At 43.1% G+C, this 19,113-nt stretch overlaps 1 protein-coding gene across 1 annotated transcript in view; it reads left to right on the top strand.

Annotated features, from left to right (window-relative positions):
• Positions 1-217: 217 nt before the first annotated feature.
• LOC129860908 (AMP deaminase 1-like) overlaps positions 218-19,113 on the top strand; it is a 44,317-nt gene continuing 25,421 nt past the window's right edge. The window contains exons 1-2 of the mRNA XM_055931812.1: positions 218-307; positions 7,068-7,233. Of these exons, the coding sequence (XP_055787787.1) occupies positions 286-307; positions 7,068-7,233 (188 nt within the window). The 5' untranslated portion in view covers positions 218-285. The remainder of the gene's footprint in view (positions 308-7,067; positions 7,234-19,113) is intronic.

Genomic DNA, 19,113 nt, shown 5'->3' on the forward strand with positions numbered 1-19,113 from the left:
AAAAAAATTTGTGTGTGCTTTTGAACTTGTAACACCAGACCTTCACCCTCTCTCCCGCTATGTGTACTTGTCAGTGAGACTTGGCATGTTAAAACTTAAAATAGAGTGGTGACGCGGAATCCTCTGTCATGTATCCAGTGTGGGCACAGCAAGCTCTGGTTACACAGCGCAAGCACAGTTTCATATTGCATTGGAGAGGAAGAGGGCTCCACACTTCCCGCTACACCAGTCCAGTAGCTGACCAGCTTTGCCAGTCCTCAGGGATCGAGTTTGTGGAATTGAACCATGCCTAAAGTCAATATGCCAGGTGAGTCGTTTGGTGGGTGCCACTGCCATTGTATTGGCAGACTGCTGCCCCACTTTCAAGCCATGCCCAGGCCTGAGATTGTTGGTAGTCCTGTCATGCAGCATTGTTGCCAGTAGAACACAGATTTCCAGAGTGCAGTATTTTATATATGAAAACGTAGTTCTTTGGTAAATAGACTTTATTCAAGTACAATGATTTCTCTCTCTAATCTTAATCTTCCCAGGTTTATATTTATTTAATTGCTTGTTTATTAAAGGGTGACTGCACTTCCTGATTTAACCTAGTGTTTCAACAATGATCATTAAGAAATGCTAGCAAGTTCGTTTTGTGTGACCTGGGTGGGCTGGGTTTGCTTATTTTTGACCATTCCATTGGTCATCCTAAGGATAGGTCTCTGCCCACCCGGGCCACCGGGCCATGCAAAGCGAACCTGCGCTGTCTTTTAACAGAAAACCACCACACATGTTAATAGGCAAAAGGGGGAATTAATTGTTGACATAATTGTAATCCAAACCAAATCCTCAAGTAAGTCATGAAGCAGTCACTAACCATACTCCGTTTTGGACGAGACTGACTTTATGACCAAAATTATCCTATTTACACTTTGTAGTAAATTTTGACACTAGTATAAATGTTTGACTCCTATCGATGCCACATAGACCAGTAAAGGGCAGTTGACCTTTAATGGACTACCCATATTTTATTGTGAACGTCAAACTCTAAATATGTGTTGGTAACTCAAATTTGTTGGTCACTTACCTCTGCTGATTTGTCCCCTCATGTTTTGTCAGAAGAATTTTTCTTTCAGACAATCCATTCAGAAATGTTAATTGTAAAGATTTATACAGGATAAAGTTCCTAATCTCAATTTGACTCAATATCAGAAAGCTTTGATATGTTGATTGACTAATCCAGTCACACCAGGTCTTGTGGCATGAGCACAGACCAGCCAACTGTTCAGGTGATAAATTCCCATTGAGGCACTTGTTTGTCTGTCATTACCACTCTGACATTATAATTGGTGGGCAGAGAATTGGCTTGACAGCTTTAATACGTTGTTGCAGTCATGCACAGTGTTCTTGGTTGGTCATCAATCGACAAGATAATTGAAAAAAACATGATTATTTTATTTCATAATATACATAATTTAAAACAGCCAAGTTCTATTCACAACGGTATTCCGTTGGTAAGAGACAGACATTCCGTAAATACTAGGAATAGATTGTCCACCATCTATGCGTTATCCAGACAGAAAAGAGAAATAGTCAAAATAACATTTCGATTTAGAGCAATAAAGAAATGGAATAAATTAACTGAGCAAACCAGAAACCTTTCAATATATACATTTAAACATTATTTTAAAACGATTTAAATATAATACATAGAAATGTTGTGGGACTATAGTAGATGAAGAATCAATATTTTTTAGATTGAGTATTTACGGGTCATTATGTGAAAATGTGTTCGTATTATAAATTGTATTTTAATGTTTAAGGACTCTTGGAAGATTAGTCCAAATGGGGACTAAAAGAGATTGAAATCAAATCAAATCAAATACGAAGTCGTTAAGGCATAATTTGAACCTCTACCTATGGACAGCAGTCCAACATTACAAAATTCTTCAGAGTGGTGGGGAGTCTTCCCAGTTCCAGTATATCTGTCTGAGACAGAATATGAATATGTTACATTGAACATGCATGTGGACCAATATGCAAGTGGACCACTACAGTTGAAGTTGTAAGTTTACATACACCTTAACCAAATACATTTAAACTCAGTTTTTCGCAATTCCTGATATTTAATCCTCGTAAAAATTAGGATGACCACGTTATTTTAAGAATGTGAAATGTCAGAATAATAGTAGAGAGAATGATTTGGGTCAAACGTTTCGGGTTGCCTTCCACAAGCTTCCCACAATAAGTTGGGGGAATTTTGGCACATTCCTCCTGACAGAGCTGGTGTAACTGAGACAGGTTTGTTGGCCTCTTTGCTTACACACGCCTTTTCAGTTCTGTCCACACATTTTCTATAGGATTGAGATCAGGGCTTTGTGATGGCCACTCCAATACCATGACTTTGTAGTCTTTAAGCCATTTTGCCACAACTTTGTAAGTATTCTTGGGGTCATTGTCCATTTGGAAGACCCATTTGCGACCAAGCTTTAACTTCCTGACTGATGTCTTGAGATGTTGCTTCAATATATCGACATCATTTTCCCTTCTCATGATGCCATCTATTTTGTGAAGTGCACCAGTCCCTCCTGCAGCAAAGTACCCCCACAACATGATGCTGCCACCCCCGTGCTTCCTGTTTGGGATGGTGTTCTTCGGCTTGCAAGCCTCCCCCTTTTTCCTCCAAACATAACGATGGTCATTTTGTCCAAACAGTTCTATTTTTGTTTCATCGGACCAGAGGACATTTCTCCAAAAAGTACGATCTTTGTCCCCATGTGCAGTTGCAAGCCGTAGTCTGGCTTTTTTAAAGGCAGTTTTGGAGCAGTGGCTTCTTCCTTGCTGAGCGGCCTTTCAGGTTATGTCAATATTGGACTCGTTTTATTGTGGATATAGATACATTTGTACCTGTTTCCTCCAGCATCTTCACAAGGTCCTTTGCTGTTGTTCTGGGATTGATTTGCACTTTTCGCACCAAAGTACGTTCATCTCTAGGAGACAGAATGCATCTCCTTCCTGAGCGGTATGACGGCTGCGTGGTCCCATGGTGTTTATACTTGCATACTATTGTTTGTACAGATGAACGTGGTACCTTCAGGCGTTTGGAAATTGTTCCTAAGGATGAACCAGGCTTGTGGAGATCTACAAAAACAATTCTTGGCTGATTTCTTTTGATTTTCCCATGATGTCAACAAAGAGGCACTAGTTTTGAAGGTAGGCCTTGAAATACATCCACAGGTACACCTCCAATTGACTCAAATGATGTCAATTAGCCTATCAGAAGCTTCTAAAGCCATGACATCATTTTATGGAATTTTCTAAGCTATTTAAAGGCACAGTCAACTTAGTGTATGTAAACTTCTGACCCATCGGAATACTTGAATGATAATTGAAATAATCTGTCTGTAAACAATTGTTGGAAAAATGACTTGTGTCATGCACAATGTAGATGTCCTAACCGACTTGGCAAAACTATAGTTTGTTAACAAGAAATGTGTGGAATGGTTGAAAAAATAGTTTTAATGATTCCAACCTAAGTGTTTGTAAACTTCCGACTCAACTGTATGTGTGTGATGCCTTTTAAGCTGCATTTAGACAAGTAGCCCATTTCTGATCTTTTTTGTTCTCAGGCTATTGTCCAAACATTTTGTTAAACGAAAGCAATCCAAGCTTTTGTGAGTGTATCAATCAATGCTACAACAGCTAGCCCCAAATTAGCATGGTCACGAAAGTCAGAAATGCAATTAAATTAATCGCTTACCTTTGATAATCTTCGGATGTTTGCACTCACGAGACTCCCAGTTACACAATAAATGTTATTTTTGTTCGATAAATATTACTTTTATAACAAAAAAACGCCATTTGGGTTGCGCGTTATGTTCAGAAAACTACAGCCTCGTTCAGGTCTTGAAAGGCAGAAGAATATTCCCAAATGTATCAGATTCAAAAATATTACTAAAAATATTTATAATCATGCAATCACAAGTGAAATATACCAAAATACAGTTTAGATTGTGTTAATCCACCTATCGTGTCAGATTTTGAAAATATGCTTTGCAGCGAAAGCAATCCAAGCTTTTGTGAGTGTATCAATCAATGCTACAACAGCTAGCCCCAAATTAGCATGGTCACAAAAGTCAGAAAAGCAATAAAATTAATCGCTTACCTTTGATACTCTTCGGATGTTTGCACTCACGAGACTTCCAGTTACACAACAAATGTTATTTTTGTTCGATAAAAATCTCGCTAATTTTTCAAAATAAAAGCCTGAAACTATGTCTAAAGCCTGGTCACAGCCCGAAGAAGCCATTGGAAAAGGAATCTGGTTGATACCCCATAAATGGAAGAAAGACGGGCCAGGAAACACAGATTAATTTTTAAAAAATCACTTCAGGGTTAGATATTCTCAGGTTTTCACCTGCAGAATCAGTTTTGTTATACTCACAGACAATATTTTGACAGTTTTGGAAACTTTGGAGTGTTTTCTATCCTAATCTGTAAATTATATGCATATTCTACGATCTGGACCTGAGAAATAGTCCGTTTACCTTGGGAACGTTATTTAAAAAAAAAAAAAAGTAAAATCTGACCCCTAGCGTCAAGAGGTTAATGCAGCTGGTGGCCACACCAGATACTAACTGTTACTATTGATTTCCACCCCCCCCCCCCCCCTTTACTTCATTTCTGTTCGCTACATGTCTGTGGAACTTGATCAGTTTATGTCTCAGTTGTTGAATCTTGGTATGTTCATACAAATATTTACATTTCGTAGGTGGCAAACGTCTGGATGGATAATGTCATTTATCGGCGTAGTAACAGACCCCCACCTCGCAACCTATGCAACCCCAAACTCTTCACACCCCTCTTGTTGGAGGAGAGAAAATGTTACTGTTTTAAAGCTCATTTTCTGCAATTCTATGCATTCTTCCGTGTCTAATGTGTGTTTATATGATTTTAATGTTTTTATTTACCGGGACTTATCGACCCTGTTCTGGGTCCGGACCCGGTCCGCCAGTTGAGTATAGGGGGGTATAGAGAATAACTTAATCAAAGGTGGCCTGTCTCAGTGAGTCACTGTACATGGGAATGCATGACAGGAAACTCAACAAACAAGATGCTCTTGGTACTCCAGACTTGTTTGTGCTGTGAAGGGATAAGTAAATGTTTTCTTTCCCCCATCCCCTGAATGTTGTGAATCTCATGGATGATTCTACTCTTTGCATGGATCTTAGAGATACAACATTAATAATTCCATTAAGCCTACTACTGGACTAAAATGCATGCTCAATAGAGAATCTATATTAAAAGTTGGGTTTAAAGGAGAAGTTCAGTATTTTACAACTCAACTTTGGATGGGTCCTCACCCTGAAAGTAGTCTATGGGCTAGGAGATACTGTAATCCATGGTTCGGTTTTCTTTAAACAGCCACTACAAACTTTAGCTAACTTTAGCCAACGCTAGCTAAAACTCCATGGAAGTAATAGGCGTACATTCGTGCAATGTAAAAAAAAAATAATAATAAGAAGAAGAAAAGGCCAAATCACCACGTTCAAACCAAGTTGATTTGAAATAATTTGGCCATGGATTTTAGAAAATTGAACGCATGCCCCTATCATTTTGATTTTAGCTAGCATTGGCTAAAGTTAATTTAAGTTTTTAATAGATGGTAAAAAAACAAACAAACCATAGATTACAGTTAATCTTGGCCCATAGGCTACTTTCAGGGGGAGGAACCATCTAACATAAGAAATGAACCAGTGTCTGACTGACTACTATTTTAGAACCATGACATACTGTTTTGCAATAATCTTAAATTAAACGTAACATGTTCCCTAAATATCATGATTCATATTCTACCAAAAACAATGACCGGTTGCCTTACTTCTCTAAGTAATTTCATGCTTGTTAATTAACCTTTAACCTAGTTGATTTTGTTGTGTCTTTTCAGTCATGTTGTGATTCATTGTTAGTATTTCATCAACACATTCATGAGTTAACTTAATTGACTATCATTATGTTCATTATCTCATGCTGAATCCTTGGATGGTTACATGTTCCATCTCTAAATGGGAAAAGGGTTTTCCGTCGTTTGATCAAATAAAACAGACCAGGGAAGGGTGTCTCATTTTAATCTGTAACCTGACTTTTATTTTGTTTAATTGGTTCCCTTTTGGTTTATCCTCTCCTCTCCTGCTGCGGAATGCAATATCAGGTCAAAGTAAGTTTGAAGGGTGAGAAGAAGACAGCAATCCTAGAGTAGCCTGACCCTGCGTGTATGTCCCACCACTGAAATGTGTGACTGCCAACATTCATTCACTCACTTATTTGTCATAGAATAGAGTTTGCAGTGGATGCTAGACAAATGAATAAGTCAATAAATGTATCAGTCTGATGGCGCATGAGGTTTCTGGGCCTAGTTGAGTCCAGAGATACTCTGGCCCCATGAACAAGATAGGCCAAGAGTTTCTGCAGTTGTGTAGTATCACAGCCTCTTTTGTCTTGTTTGGCTCTAGAAGGCTGTTTTGTTTGTACTGTAGATGTTGATGTATCAGTAGAGCAAGCTTTTGAGTGTTTATGTGAGTCGTCGGGCCCTATTGTTTGTGCTGGATTACTGTAGCTCTGTGTGCATGGAACCTTGTGTTACCAGTCCAAGCTAGTGATCAGAGCTGTGGGAGTTGAAGTTGGACCAAGTTCTGCTTGGTCTTATACACACAAAGCATGCACTGCTGGAGTGTTTTCAACTGCAGTAAGGTATGTCTAATGTTTCCCTCTGTGGTACTACCTTGTTGTTTACAAGATCATTTCATTCAATAATTTAAATCATGATGGATTTGACCATCCTAGCTTGCTTGATCATTCACACCTGTTGTATCTATGCTGTTGATAGCTTGTTTCATGTTCAGTGCTTGTTTCAGGTCAGCGCTCCATGTTGTCCATTTCATTGCATCATGTCCTGTGTAGTGCACTTTAAAGCTTTTGGGAAACAAAATGTGATGTGGCATATGACATTAGAAAAGTGCACACTTAGTAACTTGCTATTACCTTACAAAAAACGGGGTGGGTAACAAGTTTGTATATGTTTCTACCAGAGACCGATGAGCACATGCGTGCCTTTGCAGAGGAAGTCTTTGCATCTGAGACCAAAGGTGAGGGCGTCCGCGATGAGATTTCCTTGTTTGAAGAGCAAGATGACTGTCCCATCCTTAAACAGGAAATGGCCTACCACCTGCACACTGAAGAAGATACTGAGAAACGGTGGGTATTAGCAGAGAGGAAGATGTGAAATAGAGGGTTTACTCCTGATATCAGTGGATGCACATGGCATTTCATCAACTTATATACACTACCGTTCAAAAGTTTGGGGTCCCTTAGAAATGTCTTTGTTATTGAAAGAAATGTATTGACCATTAAAATAACATAACATTTATCAGAAATGCAGTGTAAATGACTGTTGTAGCAGGAAACGGCAGATTTTTTAAATGGAATATCTACATAGGCGTACAGAGGCCCGTTATCAGCAACCATCACTCCTGTGTTCCAATGGCACGTTGTGTTAGCTAATCCAAGTTTATCATTTTAAAAGTCTACTTGATCATTAGAAAACCCTTTTGCAATTATGTTAGCACAGCTGAAAACTGTTGTTCTGATTAAAGAAGCAATAAATCTGGCATTCTTTAGACTAGTTGAGTATCTGGAGCCTCATCATTTGTGGGTTCAATTACAGGCTCAAAATGGCCAGCAACAAATAACTTTCTTCTGAAACTCGTCAGTCTTTTCTTGAACTGAGAAATTAAGGCTATTCCATGCGAGAAATGTCCAAGAACATGAAGATCTCGTACAACGCTGTGTACTACTCCCTTCTCAGAACAGCGCAAACTGGCTCTAACCAGAAAAGAAAGAGTGGGAGGCCCCGGTGCACAACTGAGCAAGAGGACAAGTACATTCGAGTGTCTAGTTTGATAAAGCGCTGTTCTGTGAAGGGAGTAGTACACAGCGCTTTACGAGATCATCAGTTTCTTGTAAATTTCTCTCATGGAATAGCCTTAATTTCTCAGAACAAGAATAGACTGATGAGTTTCAGAAGAAAGTCCTTTGTTTCTGGCCATTTTGAGCTTGTAATTGAACCCACAAATGCTGATGCTCCAGATACTCAACTAGTATTCCTTATGCAGCTGGTTGAGAGAATGCTAAGAGTATGCAAAACTGTCATCAAGGCAAAGGTGGCTACTTTGAGGAATCTAAAATACAAAATATATATTTTGATTTGTTTAACCTGTCTAGGATCAGCGTGGCGCTAGCGGCCCCCCCCCCCCCCCCCCCCCACTGAAAAACCAGTGCCGCGAAATTCAAAAAAAATATATTTTTAAAATATTTAACTTTCACACATTAAAGTCCAATACAGCTAATGAAAGACACAGATCTTGTGAATCCAGTCAACATTTCCGATTTTTAAAATGTTTTACAGGGAAGACACAATATGTAAAGATGTACATCTATTACCTAAAAACACATTAGCATATTCCACCATCTTTTATTTGTCCACCAACACCAGTAGCCATCACCAATTCGGCTAAACTAAGATATTTATAGCCCCTAACCCTACAAAAATACTTATTAGATGACAGTCTGATAACATATTTATGGTATGGGATAGGTTTTGTTAGAAAAAAGTGCATATTTCAGGTAGATGGCATAGTTTACAATTGCACCCACCATCACAAATGGACTAGAATAATTACAATGAGCAACGTGTTTACCTAACTACTAATCATCAAACATTTCGTAAAAATACACAGCATACACGAATCGAAAGACACAGATCCTGTGAATACAGACAATATTTCAGATTTTCTAAGTGTCTTACAGCGAAAACACAATAAATCGTTATATTAGCTTAGCACATAGCAATTAGCAGCCCAGCATTGACTCTAGCCAAAGTGAGCGATAAAAGTCAACATCGCCAAAAGATATTAATTTTTTCACTAACCTTCTCAGAATTCTTCCGATGACACTCCTGTAACATCATATTACACATTCCATATAGAGTTTGATCGCAAATGTTTATATTTAGCCACCAAAATCATGGTTAGACAATGTGAAATGTAGACAAGCTGGTAAAGAAAATGTCCTTGCGCCACTTAGACAGTGATCTACTCTTATACATAAATACTCATAAACGTGACTAAAAAATATAGGGTGGACAGGGATTGATAGACAATTTAATTCTTAATACAATTGCGTTATTACATTTTTTAATTTATCCTTACTTTTCAATACAGTTTGCGCCTAGCGAAGCTACGTCATAAAACATGGCGTTCTAAGCCACTAAAATGTTTCGACAGAAACACGATTTATCATAATAAAAATGTCCTACCTTGAGCTGTTCTTCCATCAGTATCTTGGGCAAAGGATCCTTTCTTGGGAGAAATCGTCTTTTGGTGGAAAGCTGTCCTCTTGCCATGTGGAAATGTCAACTGCGTTCGGGATGAACTGAAAAGCGTGCCCAACTTTTCACATCGTTGCAAAAATAAATGTCCCAAAATCGCACTAAACGGATATAAATTGCTATAAAACGCTTTAAATTAACTACCTTATGATGTTTTTAACTCCTATAACGAGTGAAAAGATGACCGGAGAAATATAACAGGCTAAACTAACGCTTGGAACAGGTGCGCGCCGGGGTCCTCTAGGCTCATGACGCAGCTCCCAAAGAATGACTAGCTTCAGGGTTTTTTGATTTGTAGGGCCTGTGAACGCGCAATCGACACCGTTGGAATCGTCATCACGTAAAGGCATCCAGGGGAAGACGTAAGAAGTGTCCGTATAGTCATAGCAACGACAGTGCCCTTTTAAATGACTTCAGAAGAGTGGCCAACATTTCTCAAATCTGACTCCATGTCAGGGAAATTGCTGTAGAATGGGCTCTGTTCCACTTAGAGACAAAATTTCAACTCCTATAGAAACTATAGACTGTTTTCTATCCAATAATAATAATAATATGCATATTGTACGATCAAGGATTTTGTGGGAAGCCGTTTAAAAAATTAGCCACATTAGCATAAATAGTCTAAACAGCGCCCCCATCCCCAACAGGTTAACACTTTTTTGGTTACTTCATGATTCCATATGTATTATTTCATAGTTTTGATGTCTTCACTATTATTCTACAGCGTAGAAAATAGTAAGATAAAGAAAAACCCTTGAATGAGTAGGTGTGTCCAAACATGACTAGTACTGTGTGTATATGTCACGTAGAGTAGGCCAGAAGGCTAAACTGGAAAACCTAACCTCTATCAAAATAAAAAGATGGCGGAGCCGCAAAAGTTATTCTGTGCAAGGGTGTTTATTTACATAGTGATTCCGGAACAAAAACAACAGTACTGCCATCAAACATATACCTTATGGGCCAGCTAAAAACAATGCTACCCCATCCACAGCTCAATCCACAAATGCCTCTCTATGAACTGAAAGAGAGGCTCCTTTTGTAGGGCTAGCCCCTCCCCTCAGAACAATTAACACCAATTAATTAAGCGATTACCTATACAAACCTACATTTTCCCTTTAACTAAACATGCTAAAGTATATACATTGCAACATGTTTTTTATGAAACAATATCACAATATAACATTTACAAAATTACATCACTACTGACAGTGTCTTTCAATATGCCCATTTACATTAATGAGCCATTTGGGACAGGCACTACAAAGTCAGCCCAATTCCCTTAGCTCGGGTCCTTATCCAGCATACCCGGAAGCTACAGAGATGGAGAGAGAGAAGAACGTAACAAACAAACAAACAAACGCTCATCCACAACATCGATAAGTAAAATAAATATTGCTTATATTAAATATGAACACTGACATAAGTGTGAAATGTATGTACTAAGACAGAGAAGTTAACTTGTGTGTCGACCCACATTGTTAACTTATCTGATAACGGAGCAGGGAGGAGTGATGAATGTTTGCGTGCATTAAAGTACCAAATGCGGCCCGCGGCCAGTGACGGACTTCTAAGTCACATTACCTTCCTCCTCTCCTGAAGTGACCAGGTTCGGGGGCCTTGATAGGTAGTCCGCCGTGATGTTTCTTTTCCTGCCTTGTGACGGACACAGAACCTAAAGGGCTGGAGCGCTAGATACCACCTGGTCACACGAGAATTCCGGTCCTTCATGGTCTGGATCCAGGTCAGTGCTCTGTGGTCCGTGTGCAGGTCAAATTCCCTCCCAAGAAGGTAGTAACAGAGGCTATCTAGGGCCCACTTTATAGCCAGGCACTACTTCTCGATTGTAGAATACCTGGTTTCCCTGGACAACAGCTTCCGACTCAGGTACAGCACAGGAAGCTCTTCTCCTGGCTCCGCTTGGGCCAGTACAGCTCCAATTCCCACAGCCGAAGCGTCCACCTGCACGAGAAACCTCTTCTGAAAATCAGGGGTCTGGAGAACAGGGAATGAGCACAGCCATTTTTTCAGCATCATGAAGGTTTCCTCACACTCCTCAGTTCACTTCACAGGGTTGCTGGCCACCTTTGAAGTAAGGTTGGTCAGAGGGACAGCGATGGTCGAAAACTGGGGAATGAATCTCTGGTACCACCCTGCCAACCTAGGGAGGACTTTACCTGTGTCTTGGTTCTGGATTGAGGGCTGTTCCTGATGGACTCCACTTTGTCCACCTGAGGCCGAACTTTACCCTTACCCAGCTGGTAACCCAGGTACTTTGTCTCCTGTTTCGCCCATTCACACTTCAGGAGATTAAGCGTGAGGCCTGCATCATGGATCTTCCCCAGGACTCTGCTAAGATGCTGTATGTGCTCCTCCCAGGAGTGGCTGTATATCACCACGTCGTCCAAGTAAGCAGCACAGTAATCGTCACAGTCCTGGAGGACCTTGTCCATCAGCCTCTGGAAAGTCCCCATGAAGGCCAAACGGCATGACCTTGAACTGGAACAGGCCCATCGGCGTCCGGAACGCAGTGTAGGCCTTGGATTGTTCATCCAGGGGCACCTGCCAGTACCCTTTGCAGAGATCCAATGTGGTGATGTAATGAGCTCTACCTATTCTCTCCAGTAAGTCGTCAATGCGGGGCATGGGGTAGGCATCAAACTGGGAGATGGCATTCACCTTTCGGAAGTCCATGCAGTCGCGCAAAGAGCCATCCTTCTTTGGGACAATGACAATAGGGCTGCACCATTCACTTGAAGATGGCTCGACAACATCCATTTCTATCATCGTGTGGACCTCTTCCTTGAGGGCTACTACCAGCCTCTCAGGCACACGGTAAGGATGCTGGCGGACAGGGTTCTGGCCAGGCTTCAAACGAATGACGTGTTCTAGGACTTTGGTTCTTCCTGGTCTCTAACTGAAGAGGACTGGATACTTGCCAAACAGCTGCTTCAGCTCATTTTGCTTGTCTTCTTCCAGGTGAGCCAGTCTGACTTCTGCTCGTTCTTTCCATGCCTCTGTGACCACATCTGACTCGTCCTCTTCTTCTACTCTGCGGACCAGAAAGGACTTTCCCTTGGAGAGTTCCTCTTTCTCCTCCCAGGCCTTGAGGAGGTTCACATGATAGGTTTGCTTCTTCTTACCCTTGTCCGGGTGCAGCACCTCATAGGTCACCGGGCCCATCTTCCTCCTGATTAGGTACGGCCCTTGCCATTGCGCAAGGAGCTTGCTGGTAGACGAGGGAAGGAGGAGCAGGACTTTCTGTCCTGGCTTAAACTCTCTGTGCCGAGTGTGCTGGTCATACCCTCTCTTCTGGGCCTTCTGGGCTTGCTGAAGGTTTGCCCTAGCTTCCTCTCGGTACTGCTCCAACCTCTCTCGCATCTGGAGGACAAACTGGACAATCCCCTGTCCTGAGGTAGCTACTGGGGAACCTTCCCAGCACTTCTTCAGCAGGTCCAGTGGTCCTTGCACTGGCCATCCATAGAGGAGTTCGAATGGCGAGAAACCTGTCGATGCCTGAGGCACCTCCCTGTAAGCAAAAAGCAGAAAAGGTAACCACTTATCCCAGTCTTTACCAGTGTCAGTCACAAACTTCCTCAGTATGTTCTTGAGTGTTTGATTGAATCTCTCTACGAGCCCATCCGTTTGGGGATGGTAGGGAGTGGTCCTCAAGCCTTTAATGCCCAGCTGTTGGTGGAGTTGAACCATCAGTCGCGAGGTGAAGTTTGTCCCTTGGTCAGTCAGGATTTTATCTGGGATTCCTACACGAGAGAAGAGCTGAACAAGAGCACTGATTATTTTTGGAGTGGTTATTGAACGGAGTGGGAAGGCTTCTGGGAACCGGGTGGCATAGTCACAGATCACCTATATATACTTGTAACCTGCGCTACTCTTCTCCAAGGGTCCAACAATGTCCATTGCAATTCTCTTGAATGGGGTAGAGATAACTGCCAGTGAACATAGAGTTGTCCGGTCAGACCTACGGACAGCACTGGTTTTCTGGCACGTGGGGCATGTTTTGCAGTAGGTTTGTACATCAGTATACATGGAGGGCCAAATATACACTGCTCAAAAAAATACAGGGAACACTTAAACAACACAATGTAACTCCAAGTCAATCACACTTCTGTGAAATCAAACTGTCCACTTAGGAAGCAACACTGATTGACAATACATTTCACAAGCTGTTGTGCAAATGGAATAGACAAAAGGTGGAAATTATAGGCAATTAGCAAGACACCCCCCAAAACAGGAGTGATTCTGCAGGTGGTGACCACAGACCACTTCTCAGTTCCTATGCTTCCTGGCTGATGTTTTGGTCACTTTTGAATGCTGGCGGTGCTCTCACTCTAGTGGTAGCATGAGATGGAGTCTACAACCCACACAAGTGGCTCAGGTAGTGCAGTTCATCCAGGATGGCACATCAATGCGAACTGTGGCAAAAAGGTTTGCTGTGTCTGTCAGCGTAGTGTCCAGAGCATGCAGGCGCTACCAGGAGACAGGCCAGTACATCAGGAGACGTGGAGGAGGCCGTAGGAGGGCAACAACCCAGCAGCAGGACCGGTACCTCCGCCTTAGTGCAAGGAGGTGCACTGCCAGAGCCCTGCAAAATGACCTCCAGCAGGCCACAAATGTGCATGTGTCAGCATATGGTCTCACAAGGGGTCTGAGGATCTCATCTCGGTACCTAATGGCAGTCAGGCTACCTCTGGCGAGCACATGGAGGGCTGTGCGGCCCCACAAAGAAATGCCACCCCACACCATGACTGACCCATCGTCAAACCGGTCATGCTGGAGGATATTGCAGGCAGCAGAACGTTCTCCACGACGTCTCCAGACTCTGTCACGTCTGTCACATGTCCTCATGTGCTCAGTGTGAACCTGCTTTCATCTGTGAAGAGCACAGGGCGCCAGTGGCGAATTTGCCAATCTTGGTGTTCTCTGGCAAATGCCAAACGTCCTGCACGGTGTTGGGCTGCAAGCACAACCCCCACCTGTGGACGTCAGGCCCTCATACCACCCTCATGGAGTCTGTTTCTGACCGTTTGAGCAGACACATGCACATTTGTGGCCTGCTGGAGGTCATTTTGCAGGGCGCTGGCAGTGCACCTCCTTGCACAAAGGCGGAGGTAGCGGTCCTGCTGCTGGGTTGTTGCCCTCCTACGGCCTCCTCCACGTCTCCTGATGTACTGGCCTGTCTCCTGGTAGCGCCTGCATGCTCTGGACACTACGCTGACAGACACAGCAAACCTTTTTGCCACAGTTCGCAATGATGTGCCATCCTGGATGAACTGCACTACCTGAGCCACTTGTGTGGGTTGTAGACTCCGTCTCATGCTACCACTAGAGTGAGAGCACCGCCAGCATTCAAAAGTGACCAAAACATCAGCCAGGAAGCATAGGAACTGAGAAGTGGTCTGTGGTCACCACCTGCAGAATCACTGCTGTTTTGGGGGGTGTCTTGCTAATTGCCTATAATTTCCACCTTTTGTCTATTCCATTTGCACAACAGCATGTGAAATTTATTGTCAATCAGTGTTGCTTCCTAAGTGGACAGTTTGATTTCACAGAAGTGTGATTGACTTGGAGTTACATTGTGTTGTTTAAGTGTTCCCTTTATTTTTTTGAGCAGTGTATATAGAGAGAGAGGAGGAAGGTAATGTGACGTAGAAGTCCGTCACTGGCCGCGGGCCGCATTTGGTACTTTAATGCACGCACACATTCATCACTCCTCCTCACTCCTCAGATAAGTTAACAATGTGGGTCGACACACAAGTTAACTTCTCTGTCTTAGTACATTTCACACTTATGTCATTGTTCATATTTAATATAAGCAATATTTATTATACTTATCGATGTTGTGGATGAGCGTTTGTTTGTTTGTTCTGTTCTTCTCTCTCTCCATCTCTGTAGCTTCCGGGTATGCTGGAAAAGGACCCGAGCTAAGGGAATTGGACTGACTTTGTAGTGCCTGTCCCAAATGGCTCATTAATGTAAATGGGCATATTGAAAGACACTGTCAGTAGTGATGTAATTTTGTAAATGTTATATTGTGATATTGTTTCATAAAAAACATGTTGCAATGTATATACTTTAGTATGTTTATGTAACCGATGTGAAATAGCTAGCTAGGTAGCGGTGGTGCGCGCTAGCAATCTTTCAGTCGGTGACGTCACTGGCTCTGAGACTTGAAGTAGGGGTTCCCCTTGCTCTGCAAGGGCCGCGGGATTTTGTGGAGCGATGGGTAACGACGCTTCGTGGGTATCTGTTGTTGATGTGTGCAGAGGGTCCCTGGTTCACGTCGGGGCGAGGGGACGGTCTAAAGTTATACTGATACATTTAGTTAAAGGGAAAATGTAGGTTTGTATAGGTAATCGCTTAATTAATTGGTGTTAATTGTTCTGAGGGGAGGGGCTATCCCTACAAAAGGAGCCTCTCTTTCAGTTCATAGAGAGGCATTTGTGGATTGAGCTGTGGATGGGGTAGCATTGTTTTTAGCTGGCCCATAAGGTATATGTTTGATGGCAGTACTGTTGTTTTTGTTCCGGAATCACTATGTAAATAAACACCCTTGCACAGAAGAACTTTTGCGGCTCCGCCATCTTTTTATTTTGATAGAGGTTAGGTTTTCCAGTTTAGCCTTCTGGCCTACTCTACGTGACATATGGTGGCAGTGGTGGGATGGCGCACCGCAAAGCAGTGAATTCCAACAAGAGAGGTAAAGGAATGCATAAAGGATTGCGTTCTCAGCAGCAGCATCAACTGTCAGAAAAGGTACCTGAAGTTGAAACGGGGTAGAATACCATGGAATCGTCTGGTGAAGAAGAGGTCAAGTATGAGAAACTTGGAGCCCGACCAAGGGGCCAAACACAACCAGAACCGTTTGAGCTACCGGTTGAACCAGCACATACAGCCATAAAAGACCAGCTGACTGAAGGAGCAGTTGGGGGACCAGAACCACGCCCAACCATGGTAGCTCTTATCCAGCAACTTTTCACCTGCCTTGAGAGGAGGGACAAAGACCTCAAGCAGGAGTTCCGAGGTCTACGCCAATCTATCCTCACAGCTCCTTACCAAGCGAAACTCGTCAGTGAGAGCTCAAGATTGGGTCTGCCAACACCAGGACGACAAAGGCTTGACACAGCAGGGACTTCAACTCCACAGCAGGCTCCCCAAGCAGTAATGAGGCCAGCACCAGGAAACCAGTCCAGCAGTGTTAACGTCCATCTTCCAGCATTCCTGAGGAAGGAGCCAAAGATGCCCTCATACCAGCAGGGGGAGGACATTGAAAACTACCTGCTGAGGTTTGAGTGCATGGCCAAGACGTGGCAGTGGCCCGAGGTAGAGTGGGCCTGCAGGCTTGTCCCATTGCTTACGGGCAAGGCCTTAGAGGCTTACACAGCAATGGATGAGGGGCTGTCCAACGTCTACAAGGTCTTGAAGGAAGCGCTGCTGGTGAAGTTCAACATCTCCCCGGAGACCTACCGTCAACGCTTCAGAGCGTCATCGACACCATCGGGTGAGTCGCCGACAGAGACGTACCACCGCTTCAAGGGTCTTTAACGACGATGGGTTCGACCGGAGGAGAAGACACAGGACAAAATCGGTGAGGTCATCATCCTCGAGCAACTTCTACAAGTTCTACCACACGACATTCGAACCTGGGTCCGAGAGCACGAGCCCAAGGATGGGCTTATGGCGGCCAAGCTTGCACTGCAGTACCTTAATGCACGTAAAGGGGGCCCACCACGACCTGCATCACCTGCTCCAAGGAGTCTCAGAGACACAAGGGACATCAGAGACGCCAGAGATGGTGGAGGTAACTCTGGGGGTTATGTGTCTGGAAGGAGGGAGGTATGGGATCATGCAGTTCGCTCTGATTGGAGGGGTCTGACCTGTTTTTCCTGCCGGCAGCAGGGGCACAAAGCTTCAATGTGTCCGCTACGTAAATCCAAGCTCTCAGGTTACTGTTATGTACCAAGAGAGGGGGATGGTGTTCAGAATAGACAGAGTGGGGAAGGGTCAGGCTGGGTACCTGTAAAAGTGAATGGTAAAAGTCTTACTGCAATGATTGACACCGGCAGTTCCCTGTCGTTAATCAAAAAGGTAATGTACCTGTTAATGACATTGATTACGGTCACCAGACACTGATCCAATGTGTCCATGGGGACCAGTCACAGCAGCCCACAGCTGAGCTCACAGTTGAGATTCAGGGTCAGAAATTCCTCCTCAAAGTTGGGGTAATGGAGAAGCTACCTTTGAGATGATTTTGGGGAGGGATGTGCCTGTACTCTCTGATCTGTTGGGAAGTGTGGGGGGTCAGCTATATGAGCAGTCAGTTGGCCAGTCTGATGTTCAGTTGTCACTCGTGCCCAGGCCAAAGCTGGTTTACAACCTCTGCCTGACTTGTGTGATAGTCTGTGCGAGGGGGGAACCAAAGGGCCCAGAAAGTCACGCCGCCAGCGGAGTCTTGAGAAGTATGTGGGAACCCCTGTACCTGTTGCTGATGTGTCTGGGTTAGAGGTGCAATGGGATGTTCCACAAAATGTTGCTACACTGCGGAAGTCTGATGCAACATTGAAAGGTTTATTTGACAAGGCCTTAGCTGGGGACAGTCTTCATGTGGGGGGATTTACACGGTAGACAACCACATACTCTACCTTGGGTCAGAGGCAGATGGCAGGAAGTTGGTGGTGCCATTTATCTGTAGACCACTTGTTCTCAACCTTGTACATACAGTTCCATGGGCAGGCCATCTAGGGCAACATAAGACCTATCTTAGGCTAGGCTCCCGTTTCACATATATATACACGTGTGAAAATAAAAAATAGTTGTGACTTTTGGTCACACACGTATCTGCCCTCTCATTGGCTAGAATGGTACCACCTGATCTCGCCTGCCTGCCATCTTTGAGGACATGTATTTCCAATGTTAGAGTGGTCACCTCGTCAATATAACAGGGGTGAGGTGATAAGGACACGCCCAGTCCCCAAAATGTATGGAGAGCAATAGTAATAGCGTCTTTTTTGTAGGCACTAACTCCGACAATGGTTGTTGAACATTTTTTAGTTTTTGGATAAATGCCGAAAATAAGGTCTGTGGTAAACACAGGCTTAGGAGATCTTATAACTTTTGTTCTATGATCATCTTCATCAGATAACGTACATTTTTGTGAATTTTGAAGCATGTATGTAATTGTTAAAAACACGTTAAGCACAAAGGCTTCATAATTCATAAAGGTCATGTTAACTGACTTATATCAAAGGACAAAACATATAAGATTTCCTAAGCCTGTGTTAACCTCGGCGTTTATCTCAAAAACCATAGGAATGGCTGAACGAACCAGAGGTAACTCGTTTCCATTTTTTAGGACTACAACAAGCTCCATGTTGTGCTTGAATGGTGACGAACAAATTCAGTTCAGTCAGTCGTTCTAATGACTCCACCCGACGCTTGTGGCTAGAAACTTCAGCCTGAATGTGAAACTTGTCTGCCGAAGATGGGACTTGAGACAGTGTTTAGAATCATTCCGTTTTCAGAGCACATTTTTTTTTTTTACAACAATCTATTCGTTAATAATTTCTTTGTAAATTTTCGGTGAAAATCCCTACCTATAAATGTGCTTTAGATGTTACACTGGCCTGATATTGCCAGCTACTAGCTAGCTACTTTCCCATCCTTACTACCGTACA

Source organism: Salvelinus fontinalis, chromosome 8 (assembly GCF_029448725.1).
Source record: "Salvelinus fontinalis isolate EN_2023a chromosome 8, ASM2944872v1, whole genome shotgun sequence".
In the NCBI taxonomy this organism is placed as follows: Eukaryota; Metazoa; Chordata; class Actinopteri; order Salmoniformes; family Salmonidae; genus Salvelinus; species Salvelinus fontinalis.